The sequence below is a fragment of the Dama dama genome, chromosome 6 (assembly GCF_033118175.1).
Source record: "Dama dama isolate Ldn47 chromosome 6, ASM3311817v1, whole genome shotgun sequence".
Taxonomy (NCBI): domain Eukaryota; kingdom Metazoa; phylum Chordata; class Mammalia; order Artiodactyla; family Cervidae; genus Dama; species Dama dama.
The window spans coordinates 31,454,241-31,476,943 of record NC_083686.1 but is presented as its reverse complement, the minus strand read 5'-3'; the positions used below and the strand labels follow the sequence as shown (position 1 = coordinate 31,476,943).

General features: G+C 36.9%; 1 protein-coding gene across 2 annotated transcripts; it reads right to left on the bottom strand.

The window, feature by feature from the left end:
* Positions 1-515: 515 nt before the first annotated feature.
* LOC133058840 (UDP-glucuronosyltransferase 2B18-like) lies at positions 516-19,033 on the bottom strand. Of its 2 annotated transcripts, none has more exons than XM_061145844.1 (6): positions 18,262-19,033; positions 17,362-17,510; positions 7,536-7,667; positions 5,259-5,346; positions 4,180-4,399; positions 516-993 (listed from the first exon to the last, which is right to left on the bottom strand). In XM_061145844.1, exons 1-6 carry the CDS (start codon positions 18,989-18,991, stop codon positions 714-716), a joined length of 1,599 nt encoding a protein of 532 aa, XP_061001827.1. In that variant the 5' UTR covers positions 18,992-19,033; the 3' UTR covers positions 516-713. The 2 variants fall into 2 exon arrangements, with proteins under 2 accessions (XP_061001827.1, XP_061001828.1); XM_061145845.1 differs by lacking the exon at positions 18,262-19,033 and adding an exon at positions 18,044-18,196.
* Between the last annotated feature and the right edge of the window lie 3,670 nt (positions 19,034-22,703).

Sequence of the window (22,703 nt, the reverse complement as noted above, 5' to 3'; positions counted from 1 at the left end):
TAAAAGTTGAATATTGGAGGGAAAATAATAGGTGACTAAAAGGTGGATGAGAAAAGGAGAATTAAGTCATGAAATTAAAGATTTTCACAAATATTTCAATTTTATAATAGGAAGCAGGTAGCAGTTGCTATATTTCGAATTCTACAAACACTCTTCTGGGAAATAAGCTAAACTGTATGAAAGCAAATATCTTGCCATGGCTCTAGGTAGGAAGTGATGCTGAGGCTCCATGCACAGTAAAAATGAAGAACTGATAGTGGTCTCACAAATAAAATAAAGGATTGAATCTTTTTACAGAATTCCAATTATTGAACAATTTCAATAACAAGAAAAACCTATAAAATTTGACATGAAAATGAAGTTAAGAATTCTGAACATCAAGAAAATGACACATGCTATAAGTAGACTTCTTATTGTTGTTATTTTTACATAGAGCATGTGAAAAGTAGTTAAACACAATCATTTCTTTTTAGATTAACTTTTGAATTAAAATAATCAATTTCAATATGTATGCATATAGTTTTATTGTTTATTTCATTTTTCATCCGTGTTTTTTCTTGGCAAGACATATTTGTTGTCAGGTAGAAAATCCCTTGAAGGTAAAATTTACATTTTGTCACAAGAGGAGTCGAACTTGATCATAATTCATCTTACTGTAATAAATATGAGGAGTTCTATTCATGTGGCAAACCTGCTAGACATCTCAGAAACAGCTAGTCTCTTTTCCCCTTCTTTCCTATGCTAGCACACTTTCGGCAACAAAACAGGCAACACTTTGTGATGACAAACACAGCAGTTGCCACACAGGCCAGCAGGAATCCGATCACGTCCAGAGAGTGGTACTGGAACCAGGTGAGGTCGTGGGCGGCGGGCCTCAGGTGCTTGGCTCCTCTGTGCCGCATGACAAATTCAATCCAGAAGATCGCTCGGTCCAAGGGTTTCATAGGCTGATCATGTTGAATGGCTGATAACCTCATGACATTCTCTTTGTAGCTGAAGGAAAATCAGTGATCAATTTATAGAATGAGCTATAATAGATAAATAAGTGAAATGTTCTTGCAAATGGTAACATAGAGTGCAACACAGTGGAAGAAAAGTAGCTACTTTTCCTCCAAGGTGATGACTGAGACCTTAGCTTATGGGCTGTGCTGTGCTTATCAGTCAGTCACGTCCGACTCTTTGCCACACCATGGACTGTATCCAGCTAGGCTAGTCTATCCATGGTGATATTCCAGGTAGGAATATTGGAGTTGGTTGCCATTCCCTCCTCCTGGGGATCTTGCCAACCCAGAGATTGAATCCGGGTCTCCTGCATTGCAGGCAGATGCTTTACTATTTAAGCTACCAAGGAGGCCTGAGAATACTGGATTATCCTATCCCTTTGCCAGGATCTTCCCGACCCAGGAATTGAACCAGGGTCTCCTGCATTGCAGGTGGATTCTTTTCCATCTGAGCTATAAGGGAAGCCCAGCTTATGGGCTAGGATTTCTTAAATTCTTACGATTTCAAGTTACAAAGAAAAGAAAGAAAATGAGAGGGAAAAGACTGTGTAGTCTAAAGTGGCATGAGTTGTTCCAAAATGGAAAAAAAAGAAAAAAAATCATAATTTGTTTGTTCAAAGATTGAATTATCTAGTAAAGAATTGTTAATTGACCTGGTAAACATGTTTTAAAATGCAGTTATAATCCAGATATAGCAAGTAAATCTATGATGAGGTTGAGAGACAGGTCCAGAAAGGACTGATCTTACATTAGTGAAGTAGTAGTTGAAAGTGTGGAAGTGGATTGACTTGGTTTGATTTCTGATTCTGATACTTGCTGGCTACTTCTTATTCTTTCTGTCCCTTAGTTTTTTAAAAACTTAATTTTATTAATTTTTAAAAACATTTTTATCTTTTAAACTTTTTATTTCATAACTGGAAGGCTCAATCACAATAGAGTCTGTTCCTCAGGTTTTCATTTTTGTGTAAAATAGATAGAAATAGTAACTTATCTGGTTATTTTGAGAATATCATTCTGATTCTTACAGACATTCTTAGAATCTAGTATACGTTCAGAAAATGTTTTCTCATATTGTTCTCCTGGTTCTTGTTCTTTTAGAACAAGATTCTTTTAGAATGTGAAGACTCAAAATTTCACTTTCAGGCATTGCAGCTACACTGCCTGAACTACTGTTTCTACTGTTGAAATGATGATGGACTGTGTGTGTGTTTGTGTTCAGTTGTGTCTGACTCTTTACAGTCCCATAGACTGTAGCCTGCCAGGGTCATCTGTCCACGGAATTCTCCAGGCAAGAATACTAGAGTCGTTAGCCATTCTCTTCAGGGGATTTTCCTGACCTAGGTATGATGGCTAACGGACAAGAAAGTAGGAAGAATAATGAGATATGGTTCATGAACTCTAACTCACAGAGTGCTATAACATGGCACTGCAGCGATAACAAGGGAGTTAACTTTTCTCCCTTTTCTGTCAAAACAGGGGGAGCACTTGGTGTTTGCAAGGATTGCAATAATCTGGGAACATTTTTGTGATAGAATAGGGATCAGTTCAGTCACTCAGTGATGTCCGACTCTTTGTGACTCCATGGACTGCAGCACGCCAGGCTTCCCTGTCCATCACTAACTCTCAGAGCTTGCTCAGACTCATGTCCATTGAGTCAGTGATACCATCTAACAATCTCATAAATAGACTACAGTAAAGAAGTTGCTTAATATGTGTAAAGTAACACTATGCTACTAAAAATGTGTAGCGTATCATGAACATTCAGTATATAGCAGCTAAAAAATCATCTTCATTTTTGACACCACCTTTACATTATTAAAATTTAAAAAAATATGAAGATACTAAAGAGATGTACATTTATATAGGATCAGCAAATGAAAGATCTATTACTTAAGGAAAAAATAAATTTTTTTTGCTTTTTTTTTTGCAGTGCTCATTTAGGACAATAACTGTCCTAAAATTAAATTTAAATAACACTGCTATAAAGGCACAAATACACACTGTGCTACTATGACTGACATTCTCAAAATGTTTCATTGCAAAGTCATTATGAAACAATAGGGGGAAACATATATATCATATTTATGATATTAATATAATTGTGTTACTGAAATTCACGTATATCCTGAAGTGATTTGGATATCAAATATGTCTTATTTTTGAAAATTTGGCTTATAGACAGTAATATCCCATCATATCTCTTCCAAATAAGACAAAATCAATCACAACCTAAAGAACTCAGGATATATCTACATTTATAAGCAATATCAACATAGTTGAAATTAACTTAGAAAGTTCTATTAGCAAAGTATTATTAAAAACTTGCACATATAGAGAACAAATTTTGGTTACCAGATTGGAGGAATAGAAACATACGCATAGGGGTGTAGGAAGCTAAAGTTACTGGGAATAATATAAGCTCAAGGTTGTGTTGTACAACACTGTGAACATAACCAATATTTGGTAATAATTTTGAATGGAAAATAGGCTTTAAAAATTGTGTAAGAAATTTTTAAAAAGGAATATCTCAACATATCCTTCCAAATCAATTGCATTTAGATTTATAATTCTTCTAAATTAGACAAAAATTATCACAATCAGAAAACCTAGGAATAAACCTGTATTTATAAATATTATTTACATAGTTGAAACTGAGTAATTAGAAAGTTCTAGGTGTTAACCATTTGTCAGTGATGGGGTCAGAATATTAGCATAGAAAACTTGGAAAATATTCAGTGTAATGGGAATTTAAGATTGATTATGTCAAAGGAGTTTACTGAAAATAAAGTATCTTTGTAGAGTTTAAAACATTTGAGGAGTTCACAGGCAGAAAGAAAGTAAAGTGGGCAGATGAGTGTTCATATTAATACGATGCATGTTTCCCTACTTACCTTTGTTCTCAATGCGTCTTAATCCTTCTATTACCATTTCAGTGATTCTTCTCATTTGAATGCTTAGTCTTTCAGAAATTCTCTACTATCTTTAAACTATTGACAAACCTTTCCCATAAAACCATAAAAAAATGTTGAGACACTCAAAATAGGTTATTATTGACTGTTTTCAAAATATTGAGTAAATCTTACTCTTCATTATACTTATGTGAAGGCTCATTTCTGCCTCCTTGGCCTTCAGATGAGAACTTCTCTGGATAGAATGTCAGGTAAAAATGTATACTCACAAAGGATTATTAATGACTTCCTTCAATGCATTGAGCAAATCTTCTGTTGACATTGTTTCCAAGTCCAATCTGATAGCTGCTCCCTTGGCCGTCATGTGAACAACGTTATGAGGTTGATCAGCAAACAAAGGAAGGCCCACCATAGGGATGCCGTGGTAGATGGCCTCGTAGATGCCATTGCTTCCACCATGAGTTATAAAGGCTTTCGTTTTTGGATGGCCTAGGATTGAGTGAATTTCAATAAAATCATTAATTATAACTTTCAGATTAAAATGAGAAATGGGCTTTATAAGGCACTGAAAGAAGCAGTGTTTTTTAAGATAACAGATTATTACACATATGAGAGTGCTTTTAAATTGCTTTCAGAACTCAGAAAAGAACTGCTATGTCTGCTGAAAGTAAATGAAGACTTTGTGAAAGAAGTGCTGAGTCACTCAAACGTCACAGATGAATCCATGATTGGCAGGTGAACAACTTGAGAAAACATTCTGGGTAAAAGAAACCACATGTGCAAAATAAAGAGGAGGGCATGCCAGAAATTATTCTCTTAAAGATATAATGGAGTCATTTCGTCTGACGGGAATGGTATCAGGGGAAAGAAGGATAATGGTAGTGGCACTGGAACCAGAGGAAGGAAAAGCAACCTTTTGTCATGAAGTGTGTTATTGTGCCATAAAAATGATTGCAGATTTTTTTCTTTTACAGAAAACGGAAAGTCACCTGTAATAAAAAGGGAACTTGTTTTTTGTAGCATTTAGCATGCCGCTACAGAGGAGAAAAGAGAGGTATAAGGAAAGATTTCAGAGACAGAACAACAATCCAGGAAGTTATTGAAAAGATCACGGTGAGTAGAAATTAGAGCCAAAATAAAGGTTCTGGCCATAAGGGATGTTACTGTGTACAATAAAAGGCCAATTGTTATACATTCTTCCTTTTTCCCCTTGCATAGGAAATAAAAATAAAATAATACATTTTTCAAGTGTTTCAATAATTCTCTATACATTTGTTTCCTTTTGAAGTGCTGTCACTTTGCTCAGCTGTTACTCAAGTTTTCAATATTTTTTTCTACCAAGTCTTACCAAGAAGGTCGTTCTGGGGGATCCACTTATACAGCCGAGTATTGGGTCCTAAGGTGTCTGGTTTTTTGCCATCATATCTCCATAGAACCTGTTAGGGTAAGGGTAATATCTTATTCTATGAGTTGAGCTTCAAAGTCACAATTCTAAAGTGATCAAAATATATGTAGTTACATGTCTTCCATATGACATGTAAGAAATGAGGGCATATTAAGTAATATTAACTGTTAATACACTGACTGGCTTCCCAGGTGGCGCTGATTGTGAAGAACCCATATGCCAATGCAGGAGACATAAGTGATGCGGGTTCAGTCCCTAAGTTGGGAAGATGCCCTAGAGTAGGGCACACCAACCCACTCCTGTATTTTTGCCTGGAGAATCCCATGGATAGAGGGGCTGGGAGGGATATGGTCCATAGGGTCGCAAAGAACTAGATATGACTGAAGTGAATTAGCACCCATGCACAATACCCTGACATGAAGAGGAACACCTACATTTGATATACACATGATGGCATAGACAATTGAGATGTCAGTGCCAACATGAAAACTTTAATAATTTCTAGGTGGTCTTATTTCAAATACAAAGAGACAGTGACAGATTACAAGTAACCTATACACTTATTTGCCTTCTTTTTACACTAGCTGTCATCTTCAAATTTAATATTCACTGATTTCTTTGTGACCATTATAGAAAACAGTTTAGTTATATCAATTTTAGCATAACAAGTTATTTTTTTAGAATTTCACACATTTTGTTACAGAGAGGAAAATGCATGCATCAACCACTTAGAAATAAATAATTTTGCTTATTCATAATTTATTAATAAGTTAATTAGTGCTTCTTAGGAAGTATAGCTTCATTTAAGTTATAAACTGTTAAGCTCTTGCAAAAGCAATGACAACTGGAATTTTTTGACATGAATCCAAAATATTGCCACTATTACTAGACTTGGTTGTTTTACCTTTAGAAAAGAAGAGCCAGTTGACAATTTGAAAGGGACAATAGGGCTATTGAAAAAGTTCCAAAATAGTGGCACCAAAGTTTATTCAACTGATCCTGAATACTTCAACAATGAAGCACAAAGCATTGACAGAATTGATTAGTGTGGTCTCTAGATCCAGTACAAAAATAAGGAACAAGTTTGGAATTCCAAGCAATTCTTATAAACTGGATTATAATTTATTAGTGTTTAACTTCTATTTGCTCTGTGAATGAATGTAAATTAATTTTAGTTTCTCAGCAAAAAATAGCATAGATTATTAGGAGAGGCCTATCAGATTGCAAACTAAAAAAGTTGTTCACAAATATCTGAAGACCACAGAGGTATTTTATATATTAGAAAAAAAGTTACTGTTGCATTTTCTGAAGAAGAGAGGCAGGTGAATCTTTGCCATGCCAGTCTTCCTTATGCTTGACTGCTTCTTATAGTCCCTTCTCCCTCTTCAATCAGGAGGAAGAATGTGACAGGTTAGAAGCAGAGTTCATTAAGGACCAGACTTTACAGAGTTCACCTTAAGGGCAGGACCCTATCTTCACTCTATCACATTGATCTTCCTGCTTCAGATTTTAGCAGGGCCTGGCATGCTGCAATTCATGGGGTCGCAAAGAGTCGGACACGACTGAGCCACTGAACTGAACTGAACTCAACTGAGTCAACCAGGGAAGCAGACGTTATTTTCTCTAAATCAGTGTGGTTGGATGGCAGTTTGGGGAATCTTGTCCATCCTTTCTCTGAGTAGCACTCTGAAAAACACACTGATAGGTCTGTTCCAAAATTTATGGGACACAAAAAAGACCAGGATTACATGTTAAGTGTACACTGCAAGAAGCACAACGGCCTTCTATCAATATTGCTTAACATTATTGTGTTATATTGTTATATTATTGTGTTATATATTTTCTGTTAAAATTTAACCCCAGAGAACATTTGTATGTGTACTGTACCTCAGATATCATTCAAGGAAATGGAACAAGTGACAAAGCAGAATTTGGTGGTTTCTTCTCCGGCCCCAGGATACCATTATAACACCAAAATTCATACTCTATCTCTTTAATATCAGTTTTTTATTACAATGTTAATCTAAATTTATTATGGATGAAAGATACTCCTTGTAATTCTATAACACCTACTATGTATATTTTGGTTTATATATATATGAGAGATAAATTGGAGTTCTCATATACTTTACCTTTCTGTTGGAAAATATCTAAAATCAGACCTTTTAAAGAGTTTCACAGACATTAATTAGTTGCTCACTGTTAAGTTACTGTGTGTACCTTTTGTGGAATCTGGGCAAGGGCTGATGCAATCACATTGGCTCTTTCTTCTGACATGTTACTGACCATTGATCCCAATGAAAACACCACAATACCATGTTCTCCAGAGCTCTGCGCAAATTCTTCCATTTCCTGTGAAAAAAGAATTTGTTCTATCATAAAAGAGAAGGAGCATAGCAAACATTATTGATGGGATTACTGCCAGCAACTAAACTGAGAAAATCAAATATAGTCTGGAGTGGAGATTTTAAAAAAAAATATTGTGGTAAAATACACATGACATAAAATTTACTTTGTTAATCATTCCTGCGTGTATAGTATAGCATCATTAAGTATATTCACACTGTGCAACCAATCTCCAGAGCTTTTTTCATCTGGCAAAACCGGAATTCTATGCTCTTTAAGGAACTCCACATTCCTCATCTCTAGCCTCTGGGAGCTTCATTCTACCCTCTGTTCTTACAAATGTGATTAGTCTGGATACTTCTTATAAGTTGAATTGTACAGTATTTGTCTTTTTCTGATTGACTTATTTCACTTAGTGTAAGTTTCTTACATGTTGTGACATTTGCCAGAATTTCCTTTTAATGTGAGTAATATTCCATCGCTTGTATATATGACATTTTGTTTATTGCTTCATCTGTTGGTGGACCCTTGGATGGCTTCAACCTCTTGACTCTTCTGAGTTGAGCTTTTATGCACATGTACAGATATCTCATTGGGGTAATACTTTCAATTCTTTTGTATATGTGCCCACTGAAGAGAAATTGCTGAGCCATAGGTATTGATATGTTTTATATTATTCTTGCCACATACTATATAGTATATAAAGTGATTTTCCTCCTCATGTTCCTTATATATGTTAACTTCGCATTTTGGACATTGGTTAGTTGTGGTAATAAATATTCAGCACTAAAAAAATGTTTTTAAATTTTGAAAAATTCCATACTATTTTCCATAATGGTTTTTTTCTTTTTTTTTTTTTTTAACATAAATCACCCCTGAGGTCCTTGGGAAAGAAATGGGTGATATGAGGTCTGTTTCTTCCAATATGTGGGGTTCAGTTCGGTCAATCAGTCATGTCCGACTCTTTGAGACCTCATGGACTGCAGCATGCCAGGCTTCCCTGTCCATCTCCAACTTCCGGAGTTTACTCAAACTCATATCCATTGAGTCAGTGATGCCATCCAACCATCTCACCCTCTGTCATCCATTTCTCTTCCTGCCTTCAATCTCTCTAAGTATCAGGGTTTTTCAAATGAGTCAGTTCTTCACATCAGGTGGCCAAAGAATTGGAGTTTCAGCTTTAGAATCAGTCCTTCCAATGAATATTCAGGACTGATCTCTTTTAGGATGGACTGGTTGGATGTCCTTGAAGTTCAAGGGACTCGCAAGAGTCTTCTCCAACACCACAGTTCAAAAGCATCAATTCTTCAGCGCTCAGCTATCTTTATAGTCCAACTCTCACATCCATACATGACTACTGGAAAAACTATAGCTTTGACTAGACAGACCTTTGTTGGCAAAATAATGTTTCTGCTTTTTAATATGCTGTCTAGGTTGGTCATATCTTTTCTTCCAAGGAGCAAACATCGTTTAATATTATGGCTGCAGTCACCATCTGCAGTGATTTTGGAGCCCAAAAAAGTGAAATCTGTCACCGTTTCCATTGTTTCCCCATCTATTTGCCATGAAGTGATGGGACCGGATGCCATGATCTTAGTTTTCTGAATGTTGAGCTTTAAGCCAACTTTTTCACTCTCCTCTTTCACTTTTATCAAGAGGCTCTTAAATTCTTCTTTGCTTTTTGTCATAAGGGTGGTGTCATTTGCATATCTGAGGTTATTGATATTTCTCCCAGCAATCTTGACTCCAGCTAGTGCTTCATCCAGCCCAGTGTTTCTCATGATGTACTCTGCATATAAGTTCAATAAGCAGGGTGCCAATATACAGCCTTGATGTACTCCTTTTCCTATTTGGAACCAGTCTGTTGTTTCATGTCCAGTTCTAACTGTTGCTTCCTGACCTGCATACAGATTTCTCCAGAGGCAGGTCAGGTGGTCTGGTATTCCCATCTCTTTCAGAATTTTCCACAGTTTGCTGTGATCCACACAGTCAAAGGCTTTGGCATAGTCAATAAGGCAGAAGTATTATGTATATTTATGCAAATATATTTGTGTATAAGCAGGAAATTAGATAAGGCCAATATACACTGGTGGCAAAAGGATACTGTTAAACACTATTATACTGAGACTTTTCATCTATTATGTTATTAATTGCTAACATAGATTCTTAGAAGGAAGTCTTACTGCAGGATTCAACTGACCTTAAATTCTTTATTATTATAGGTCTTCTAAATCATTTATTTATCCAGACATACTTTTTTTGAGAATTATCTCAGGTTAATCATTAATATTTCATTTCTATGTAAGCACTATGAAAACTTATATTTGAATCACTTAAGTCTATTATTCACTCAGCTCTATAATCCTTATCTTAAAATTTGTCATAATTTCCCAAACTGTCTGAATTATAAACCCCTGACATTGAGAAATCTGGTATTATTGTTGGGAAGTTCTATGAGACAGTCCTATAAGTCCTGTTTATAGCCCAGAGGTATACTTGTGTAGTTACTGATTTGACTGACCATATTGCTGAATTTGCTTACCTGTGGCGCCCTTTATCCTTCACATAATTGATGTCGCAGTAGGATGGATAATGTCAGCTGTGGTGAAGGACCCTCAGAGCCCCTTATTTAGTGCCCCCAGTGAGCACCTGCCCGACAGTGGGGGAGGTACCCCAGGGCTTTCTGCAGCAGAGATCTGGTCACCTTTTTAGTAGTTCACTTTAAACAATATAAAACTGTACGTGAATCTGTATTTGCCTGTATTGTTTCTGAATTATTTTGTCTTTGGTCCTTTTTCCTTTCTAATTTAAAAAATGCACACTCTGTACTAGAATAATTACACATTGCTCAATGATTCCATTTAATAAACGTAGAGGAGCAAAATTTTCCTGACCAGTAGTAGCATTTAAAGTTACTTGTCTTCATTGCATTGTCATGTTGGCTCGCTAACCAAAGCTGGTTCATCTATGCTGTGAAAGATACATCGATTTGGTATTATTTTAATATACACTATCTGTACAAATTAATCACTGATGTGGATGTATTCATTTCATACTCTGATATCTTTGTGAAAATAATATAAGATCATGGCAAGAAAATATGCAAATGTATGAAAATTTATATAAAAGGAAATAAGATGTACTGAAATGCTCCATTCAGAGATATCCTTGTTTTCAAATTTATATCCTTTTAGCAAAGGTTGAAATATATTTGACATATAACGTTATGTAAGTTAAGGTGTATAACATGATTGATACATTTATATACAGTAATAGGATTGACATTTTAATGATTTTTTGAACCTCCACTTATCATATAATTATAGTTTCTATTTTTGTTAATAGTTTCTATTCTCTAAGTAAATATGATGGTGATAATAATAAAATATTGTTGTCTCTATTCACTATCCTGTACCTTAGGTCTCTAGGATTTGTTTACTAAGAAATACTAATTTGTATCCTTAAAGAACGTCTCTCCTATTCTCCCACCTCTTAGCCCCTAGTAACCACCATATTACTCCTATTATATGAATTCAGCATTTTTTGATTTCACATACAAGTGATAATATACAGTATTTGTCTATGTCTTTTCAAAAAGCTAAGCAGAATTGAAAACCTTTGCTAGACTAAGCAAGAAAAAAACTGACTCAAATAAATAAAATTAGAAAAGAAAGGGAGACACTACAACTGATACTCCAAAAGTACATGGGCTCCCAAGAGACAGCTATGAATAACTATATGCCAAAGATTACATACATGAGAAACAAAAATAGATAACTTTTTAAAAACACAACCTATCAAGACTGAATCAGAAAGAAGTAAAAAATCTCAACAGTTTTAAAGAAGTAAAGAGATTGTATCATTAATCAAAAACCTAAGAATACACAGAAGCCTAGGACCAGATGGCTTCACTGATAAATTCTTTGAAACATTATAGAATAATTAATGTAAGTTTTTGAAAAAATATCTTTAAAAATTAAAGAGGAGGTTAGGTGTATTTTCAAACTCATTCTACAAGGCCAACATTACCCTGATACCAAATAGATAAGAACATTACAAGGAAAGAAAATGACAGGCCAATACCCACACTGAGTATAGATGTAAAAATCCTCCACAAAATATCAGCAATCCAAACTCAAGAACACAGTGAAAGCATTATATTGAGTGAGCAAGTGAGATTTATCCTTGGGATGCAAGGTTGGATCAGTGTACTCATATTAAGAATTTTAATGCATTGCACAAATAGAATGCAATATAAAATAACTTGATTTTCCAAACAGATGTACAAAACACATTTGATAAGATACAACATTCTTTCATGATAAAAACTGTCAACATATTGGATATAGAAGGAACATAACTCAACGTAATAAAGAACATATATGACAAACTCAAAGCTAACATTACATTCAACAGTGAAAATTTGAAAACTTTTTCTCTAAAATCAGAAACAAAACAAGGATTCCTACTCTCACAGTGCTTCAGCATAGTACTGGAAGTTCTAGCTAGAGCAATTAGGTGACACAAAGTATAAGAGGCATCCTAAATAGAGAGGAAGAGGTAAATTGTGTGTGTGTGTGTGTGTGTGTGTGTGTGTGTGTGTGTTTGCAAAAGACATGATTTTTTGTATGAAAACCTCTGATTCAACCAAAACTCTTAACTAATCAACAAGCTTAGTAAGGTTGAAGGGTATAAAATCAACATACAGAAATCAATTCAATTTTGATATACAAATAATGAAACATCTGAGAAAACCATCCCATTCAGAACAGCATCAAAAGAAGAAAATAACTAGAAATAAATTTACCCAGTGACATGAAAGATCTGTATGTGATAACTATAAAGATTGTGTTGTTACACTGTTGGTGGGAATGCAAACTAGTACAGCCACTATGGAAAACAATGTGGAGATTTCTTAAAAAACTGGAAATAGAACTGCCATATGACCCAGCAATCCCACTGCTGGGCATACACACTGAGGAAACCAGATCTGAAAGAGACACGTGCACCCCAATGTTCATCGCAGCACTGGAAGCAACCTAGATGTACATCAGCAGATGAATGGATAAGGAAGCAGTGGTACATATACACCATGGAATATTACTCAGCCATTAAAAATAACACATTTGAATCAGTTCTAATGAGATGGATGAAACTGGAGTCCATTATGCAGAGTGAAGTAAGCCAGAAAGATAAACACCAATACAGTATGCTGCTGCTGCTGCTGCTAAGTCACTTCAGTCATGGGCAACTCTGTGTGACCCCATAGACATCAGCCCACCAGGCTCCCCCTTCTCTGGGATTCTCCAGGCAAGAACACTGGAGTGGGTTGCCATTTCCTTCTCCAATGAGTGAAAGTGAAAAGTGAAAGTGAAGTCGCTTAGTCGTGTCGGAATCTTAGAGACCCCATGGACTGCAGCCTACTTTTAGCGACCACATGGACTGCAGCCTACCAGGCTCCTCTATCCACGGGATTTTCCAGGCAAGAGTACTGGAGTGGGGTGCCATTGCCTTCTCCGCCAATACAGTTTACTAACGCATATATATGGAATTTAAAAGATGGCAACGATAACCCAATATGCAGGACAGAAAAAGAATCATAGATGTATAGAATAGACTTTTGGACTCTGTGGAAGAAGGCGAGGGTGGGATGATCTGAGAGAATAGCATTGAAACATGTATATTATCAAGTGTGAAACAGATCGCCAGCCCAAGTTGGATGCATGAGACAAGTGCTCAGGCTGGTGCATTGGGAAGACCCAGAGGGATGGGATGGGGAGGGAGGAGGGAGCGGGGATCAGGATGGGGAACACATGTAAATCCATGGCTGATTCATGTCAATGTATGGCAAAAACCACTACAATATTGTAAAATAACTAGCCTTCAACTAAAAAAAAAAAAAAAAAAAAAAAAGATTATGTTGTAAGAAATAGAAGAAAACACACATAAATGGAATGTCCTCCTAAGATCATGGATCAGAAGATTTAATATTGTTAAAATATTCACACTACCAAAAGTATCATACCTCCCAATTTTAAATTATACTAAAGCTGCAACATTTCAAATGATAGTGTACTGGCCCCCAAATAGATAATTGCAACCTCATATAGGGTTTAGAATTAAAACCCTGAATATATAGCCAACCAATTCAACAAGAACACCCCCCATGGAAAGAATAGTCACTTCTTTCTTTTTGGAGAAAATTGAATAAGTATAAACACAGGAAATGAAATGAGACCCCTGCCTTAGACCCCTCACAAAAATAACTCCAAATGACTTAAAATAACTCCAAAGACTTAAACATAAGACTATAACTTATAACATCCATAAAGGATGTTATATACCATAACATTCCTAAAGGAAAATGTAAGGATGGAACTCCTTGGCATCGGTCTTAAAGATGATTTTTTTTTTTTTTAAGATGACTTCAAAACCACAATAAAAGGAAAAAACCCTCAAGTGGTACTATATTATACTTAAAGCAACTACACAGTAGAAGAAACAATCAACAGCATGAAAATGCAACCTACAGAATGGAAAAAAGAATGTTTTAACCACATATTGAATGAGGGGTTAATGTCCAGAATACATATAGATAACTCATACAACAAAATTCAATTAAAGAGTGGGCAGGAGAACAAAATAGACTTTTTCTAAAGAAGACTTCCAAATTACCACCAGGTATATGAAAAGATGTTCAAAATCACTAATCATCAGGGAAATGTATTTCAAAATCACAATGAGATATTACCTCACCTCTGTTAGAAAGTTGGTTTAGCCCTTATGGAACATAAAAAGAAATTTCTTAATCTTGAAAATTGTAATTCCAGTTTATGTTTTTTTAATGTTAGAGAAAATTGTGATTTTATTATATCTGATATTTTTCAACTAAATATTATATATGATTTTGTGTAGTTACATTCCTTATAAATACATGCATTTATATGATAGAAGAAGGATGTTCATTTTAGCCAAAGCACAGGTGAAGAGCCTCAAAACTCACAAAAAGATTTTAGCATTTCATCTTATATATCTGATTGGCAAAAATCTTAAAAATTCCTTACATTAAAAAAGTTTACATTAAGTATGTTAAATTTAATTTTATGTAGAGTAAATTTTATTAAATTTATTAAATCATTTTCATTAATTTTTATGTAAACTTTTATAACTGACCATTAAAACACTCCATGGGATATCTAATCTCTAGCAGTTTGCTGAATACTATAATCTTGATGATTAAGAAAATCAATTTCAATTAGGAATTAGATCAAGGTGGCTGGCACACATTGGGTTAATGATAGTATGTTATAATAACAAAATAAAAATAATGACAACAGTTAAAATTTCTTCTGAACCACTGAGTACATGCCAGTGACATTTTGGATGTTTCACGTGTACTTACAAATTTTTTCTGCCACAATATAAGGTTGGTACAATCATAAGATATAGTATGGTTGTATCGCTATGAATACTGTAGTCTAGTTTTCACTCATTGTTGCCTACATCTAGCAACAACCTTCAAAGTGGTCTTTTCTCCCACGATTTACCCTTTACATCTAACCCAGTGACTACATGTTGCTTGTTGTCTTGTTGTTTGTTTGTTTAAGCAATATTATAGTATAGTGATTAGCTGCTCAGTCATGTCCAACTCTTTGCCATTCCATGGACTGTAGCCCACCAGGCTCCTCTGTCCATGGGGATTCTCCAGACAAGAATACTGAAGTGGGTTGCCATGCCCTCCTCCAGGGGATCTTCCCAACCCAGGGATTGAATCCAGGTCTCCCACATTGCAGATGGATTCTTCACTGTCTGAGTCACTAGGGAAGTGCAAGAATAGTGAAGTGGGTGACCTATCCCAATATGAAAAGGAGGACGTCAAGGCTGTGTGTTGTCACCCTGCTTATTTTACTTATATGCAGAGTACATCATGAGAAACGCTGGGCTGGAAGAAGCACAAGCTGGAATCAAGATTGCTGGGAGAAATATCAATAACTTCAGATATGCAGATGACACCACCCTTATGGCAGAAAGTGAAGAGGAACTAAAAAGCCTATTGACGAAAGTGAAAGAGGAGAGTGAAAAAGTTGGCTTAAAGCTGAACATTCAGAAAACTAAGATCATGGCATCCAGTCCCATCACTTCATGGCAAATAGATGGGGAAACAGTGGAAGCAGTGTCAGCCTTTATTTTTTTGGGCTCCAAAATCACTGCAGATGGTGATTGGAGCCATGAAATTAAAAGACGCTTACTCCTCGGAAGGACAGTTATGACCAACATAGACAGCGTATTAAAAAGCAGAGACATTACTTTGTCTAGTCAAGGCTATGGTTTTTCCAGTGGTCATGTATGGATGTGAGACTTGGAGTGAGGAAAGCTGAGCGCCGAGGAATTGATACTTTTGAACTGTGGTGTTGGAGAAGACTCTTGAGAGTCCCTTGGACTGCAAGGAGATCCAACCAGTCCATCCTACAGGAGATCAGTCCTGGGTGTTCATTGGAAGGACTGATGCTGAAGCTGAAACTCCAGTACTTTGGCCACCTCATGCGAAGAGTTGATTCATTGGAAAAGACCCTGATGGTGGGAGGGATTGGGGGCAGGAGGAGAAGGGTGCGACAGAGGATAATATGGCTGGATGGCATCGCCAACTCGAAGGTCATGAGTTTGAGTACACTCCAGGAGTTGGTGATGGACAGGGAGGCCTGGAGTGCTGACATTCATTCGATCGCAAACAGTCGGACATGACTGAGCGACTGAACTGAACTGAACTGAACCTATCCCTTCTCCAGGGGATCTTCCCCACCCAGGAATCCAATCGGGGTCTCCTGCATTGCAGGTGGATTCTTTACCAGTTGAGCTACCAGGAAAACCTGTTTAAACAATATTTGACTGCACTTTTCTCTCTCAATCCTTTCAATGTTTTCCCAATACCCTACTAGATGTTTAAAGTTGCTGTCTGTTGCCAGCTGACTTCACCAGCATCATCTGTCTCTTTACTTGGGCTCTTCCTGTTTAGACGAAGCTTGGACTTCTTGGCAACTGCCATTACGACTCTACATGCTTTTCTTATCTATCTTCTGCTACCCCTGCCCTATCCCTTCTGTTTATTCTTGAGCATTCTTCTGATTTCACCTTAATTATCAGTGAATCAGAGATACTGTCCATGATTCATGCTGGATATTTTTAGCATTCTGTGCTTTCCTTTTTATAACACTTTCACACAATTTTTATGACTTGCTTGTATTCTGTCTTTCCATGTGGAGTGTCAGCTAGCAAAAACTGTGTCTACACCATTAGTGTATGTTAGTACTCAATTCTAGAATATGTGAAATATGTAATCATCCTATAACATTACAATTATAATAATAATATAGCTAATATTATATTACTTAGATAAAATGTAATATAACTATAAATATTGTTTAGTGACTATCTGATTGTGCTTCATTATGTGTCAAATAATGAAGCTGTTATTTAACTGACATATTCTTAAAGTGTCCCACATATTCTAGCTTATTTGGTAATGCCAATGAAATTCAGATACTTTGTTCATATAGAAATGTATCAGTATCTAACTGGAAGTTCACTTTATCCAGCTTCCCACATCTGACTCACTGTAATCAAACATTTTAAATAAAGGATACAGCATGATTCCTATTGCAAACACAAAGTTAACAAAGAAGAACAAAGAGGAGCAGGTGACCTTAGGCAGGGGTTTGGCAGGTTTGCAGTGGAGGCCTCCAACAAATTCAACATTTGGTAGCCGTGGGCGAGGAAATGAAAAATCCCAGTAGTTTCGAATAAGCCACATTTCAGCTTTCCCCATTAACTCAACTAATGTAGTCGGCCTTCCTGAAAGTGAAAAAAAAACAAAAAGCAACAATAAATGTTGGATCAAATGAGAATATTGCCATGTGTATATATTTTATGTAGTTTTTGTAAAGGAGTTTGGGATGATGTGGTCAAAGATGTTTGAATGTATCTATTCTTTGATAAATATAAACATAACATAGTATAGTATAATATGTGTGTAATTCTCTGTGTACATGTCTTCATTTATTAAGACATTTTATGAGATTTCCAGTGATTTTGTTAAATTAAAAAAAGAATTTTTGTGAGTTGGATAATATTCACTCACAGAAGGCCTATGTGCTTCAATTTGTGGTATATGACTTCCTGGTATCCGAAACTAGTCATGGGTTCTACTTTACCCTTTAATTTAAGTGTTTTCATAATATTTATAAGATTGATGGGTCATTTTATATCTTTGTTTCACTCTTTCACTTTTTGAGACAAGTTTATGTGAAATTATATTTATACAAACTCACCTTCCAAGGCACAAGGAAAGATAGAATTTAATGCTACCAAGTAAGAACATGAATTACCTGATTGTCGTGTGTTGTTTGGTCTCTAAGCCGTGTCTGACTCTTGTAACCTGATGGATTGTAGCCTCATCCATCCATGGGACTTTCCAGGAAAGAATACCAGAATGGGTTGCCATTTCCTTTTCCAGGGGATCTTCTCAACCCAGGGATCTATCCCACATCTCCTGTATTTACAGGCAGTTTCTTTACCATTCAGCCATTAGGGAAGCCTGACTTACCTAGTACTTCACTGTAAAACTGATTCCACTTCTTCTCATTGTACATCTGAAACCAGTAGTCAAAATAAAGTACATATATCATATTTTTTACCCTCTCCATGAATGTCATGTGATCACTTAATTCAGACAACATAACAGGTACATAGGATGGTGGAAATGAAAGTCTTCCACTCCTCTTTTCAACCAAATAGCCAGGTGAGAAGTAGAGACTGTACACTAATGGTACTTTAAGTACTTCAGCCAGAAGCTCTCCACAGGGTCCAACAGCATCTGCAAGAACGACATCAAACCTTGATTCCTGTAGTTTTGTCATAAGCTTCTTGTTTGAAACCACTTCACTACATATCTTTATACCAATATCAGAAAATTCCTCAAATAATCTTTGCATTCTTGAAAGATGGATCCAAAAGTAATCTTTCACCGCAAGCATCCATGTCTCAATCAAAATCTTGGCAACATTCTGAAAATCATCTTTAGTTAAAGATATAGGGAAAGTCTCAAATTTCATAGCCAATGGTTTGTTTGGATCAATAAGAGTGGAAGCTGAAGATTCCAGTACGGTCACCTCATGACCCCTCGTCACAAGTTCATCCAGAATTGTCTTCATATTCATCCAGTGACTAAATTCCACTGGCCACACCAGCACCTTTCCACAACTCCCAGAGTTAAAGTAGCAAGTGAGCTGTACCAGCTGCAGAAGCGAGAGCCATTTCATAGACATCGTGTTCATATGCGGTAGTTTAAACAATTACTATATCCTTTTGCTATTGCTCAGGCTTATATCCAGAAGAAATCATTCAGAAGTTAAATTATAACTCCTTTGCCTCAAATAAGTAGGTTACATGTATAGTCAGCAGATGTGGAAATCAGATGAAAGGGCAAAGTGTAGACTACTTTGAGATTATAAGTGTATTTATATTGATTTTTCAGTGCTATCACCCAGCTAAAAGTCGATGACCTTGTACACACAAATCAGTTGTATCAATTATGTAAGAAGGAAGACTGGTGTAAAACAATAGCAAGTGAGAGGCCCTTGTGTCTTCAGTCACTTTGACATGGAATGAGAGAAAGGAGACATCAACAAGGTGGAACATTTGGAGGTCCCAACACTTGCATCCTTCACAGAAACAAGAAAAACAATAAATGAACAACTATGAACCAATATAAATTACTTTTCAAAATTTCTGGGCTACAATGAAGAAGCAGTGGAAACCCTGCAGGTTGCAAAAGCTGGGGAATACTGTGTAGAAAAGCATGGGAAAGATATTACCCCCACACCCCTTCCTTCAGTTCAGAGGAGCTTGGCACTGGCAGAGATCCCCTCGGAGGGATTTCAGCCCATGAGGAACAATCACGCAAGGGAACTCCGGCAACCTCATCATCATGACCTTTGCAGCCTTGCTCCTGAGCGCTTCCACAGTGCGCACCTACACTGATTCAGCTGCCCAGGGGCCCTGCTGCTGTGTCCTTCCTGAGGCTGGAAATGCCACTGTGGTGAGACCTGACCTTGGGGTCAAGGAGTCTCTGCATCTCTCCTGTACCCAATTTCCCTGATCGAGGTGTCACAGTGCCTTACTATCTGTGCAACTAGAGTTTCTGATCTGTGCCCAGCTCCCAGGTTCTAAGTCAGTGACTTGTCCTTAAGAACTGTGGCCATGCTGCTATTTATTTGGGTCTCACCCTGTTATTCCTAATTCTGGTTTTGACTGGCCATTACCCAGGCTGAGCTGCTACTGTTTCACACACCATTCCTGGGTCCTCAGTCATGGCTTCAGCCTGTCATTGCTGGGGCAACAGTGCAGATACTCTGTGCCTCAACATGGGTCCTAGTCAGGGTTCCGATCCACAATTACCATGTTCACACCACTGCTTCTCTGCACCTCACCCTTGGGGCCCAACATGTGACTCTGATAGGTCATTACTCTGAACATAACCGCTGAAGTTGTCTCCCTTCCTCTGTGGCCAGAAGTGGAACTTGGACTCATCATCCCCAGGCTGTGCATCCCAGGTGCAGCAGCTGGGCCTGGGCCACTGCACAGCCCTGTCATCTCAGGGCCTAAACCACCGCTGCCTTCCCCCACCTCTCAAATATATTGTTAAATAACCATGTCATATGTCTAGAAATGCAACTAAATACAGTTTACTTGCTTGCTTCTTATATTTGTTAAGAGAAGAAAGGAGAAGATTTATGCACTTACACTATCTTACATATTTGCTTCTATTTACCAGGGCCTTTTGGCCTATCACCATGATTAGGATTGTAGTCTAGGTTTACTTTCCTCAGTCAGAGGCCTTCCTTCAAGTTCTATAAGGCAGATTTCCCAGTAATAAACTCTTTTCTGGGATGATAGGGAGAATAAGACTATCTCTATTTTGCCTTCATTTTAAAATAAGTATTTATTTATTTTTGGTTGTGCTAGATCTTTGCTGCTGAGAGAGCTTTCTCTAGCTTCAGAAGTGGGGGCTAATCTTTCATTTCAGTGGCTTCTCCTATTACCTAGCACAGACTCTAGGGCATCTGGGGTTCAGTAGTTGTGGCAGGTGGCCTCAATGGTTGGGGCTGCTGGGCTTCAAAGCTCAGGCTCACTACTTGTGGTGCATGGACCTGGTTGTGGGGCATTGTGCTCTGCGCCATCTGGGATTCTCCTGGATCAGTGATCAAAGCCATGTCTTTTGCATTGGCAGATGCGTTCTTTTCCACTGAGCCACCAGGGAACCCCATGACCTATTTTTGAAAGATAGTTTTTCTTGGTATAGAATTTTTGGCTTACAGGTTTGTCTTTTAGCACTTTCAATATATCATCTCACTGCCAGAGAACATTCCTTGTGTCTAATGAGAAATAAGCAATATCTTGACATTCGCTTGTAAGGATGAATTATTTTTCTTTCAACACTTCAAGACTGTCTGTTTTTAGTTTTCAACATTTCATTAGTGTCTGTGTATGGCTCCTCAATATTTATCCTTCTTGGAATTAATTGGACAATTGAGTTGTACAGATTAATGTTTTACATAATAATTGGGACGTTTTCAGGCTTTATTTTTTGAATATTTTACTCTGCACCTTTTTCTTCTGGCACTCCATTTTTGTGTATGTTAGTGTGCATTATTACTTCTATGGCCATGCCACCCTGAACACACCCTCTCGTCTGATCTCAGAAGCTAAGCAGATTAGTACATAGGGCTTCCCTGGTGGCTCAGATGGTAAAGAACCTGCTTGCAATGCAGGAGAGCTGGGTTAGATCCCTGAGGGCATGGCAACCCACGCCAATGTTCTTGCATGGAGAATCGCCATGTTCAGAGGAGCCTGGAGGGCCACAGTCCTGCCAGTGGGGTCACAAATTCGGACACAACGGAGGGACTGAGCACACACAGCATGTGCACCATTCTCTGAGTCTCTGTTCACTTTTCTTTATTCTTTTCTTCCCTTTTCTTTGGATTATGTTAACTTATTGATCTCTCTTCAAGTTCACTTGCTTTTTCATCAGCTTCTTCAAATCTACTGTTAACTCCAGCTTGTGAATTTTTCATTTCAGATATAGAAATTTTCAGCTCCAAAATTTCCATTTGTTACTTTTGTAAAATATGATTTCTATCCCTTATTTATAGACTCTATTAGATGGAACCTTGTTATTATCCTTTTGTTCTATAAGAAGAGTTTCCTGAAAGAAGGTTGTATGCTTATAAGAATTTATCCATTTTTCTAAGTTCTCCAGTTTGTAGGAATATTTTCTACATTCCTATATTCATAATAGTCTCCTATAATCTTTTATATTTTTAATTTTATTTTCTGATTTTATTAATTTGAGTGTTTCGCCTTTTTGATAGTTTCCTTTGGTTCACTGAGCCCATTGGCAATGGCTATTTTGAAGTATTTTCCTGTTAGAGCCAATCATATACCATCTCACAGGAAGATTCTATAGCCTCTTTTCTCCCTCTGCAGGTCACATACTTTATTTCTTTGGATGTTTTGTGAAATTATTGTTTAACTGTTACATTTAGAAAATGGAGTGTAGCAACTCCCATTCCATGTATTGTTACTCCTATATATTTAGTGACTACATGGACTATTTAATGAAGTGTTTTTCCACTACAGTGTAAAACTTCTGATGTAGCTATTTACAGTATGCAGCCTGGGGAATATTTACATTCCCTGGCTGGTAGCTTTCATCAATTGTTGAGTGATTTGCTATATATATTGCTATATATATAGAGAGAGAGATATAGATGTTGACCATTCTTAAAGTCTTTATTGAATTTGTTAAAGTAATGCTTCTGTTTTAAGATCCCACACTATGTGGGATCTTAGCTCCCATACCAGGGATCAAACTCACACCTCCTGCATTGGAAGGTGAAGTCAATCAATGGACCACCAAGGAAGTCCTTATAGTTTTTGATAATATCTTGGGAGCATAAATTGTTCCAGAATCTGACACCCCAAAAT

Coding starts and splice junctions, on each gene's coding strand:
- LOC133058840 (XM_061145844.1), bottom strand. CDS start 18,991: ATGAACACGATGTCTATGAAATGGCTCTCGCTTCTGCAGCTGGTACAG. Junction 7,668..17,361: donor CTGCCAAACCCCTGCCTAAG/GTCACCTGCTCC, acceptor CTTTTTTCACAG/GAAATGGAAGAATTTGCGCA. Junction 994..4,179: donor GAAGTCATTAATAATCCTTT/GTGAGTATACAT, acceptor ATTTTCCTTCAG/CTACAAAGAGAATGTCATGA.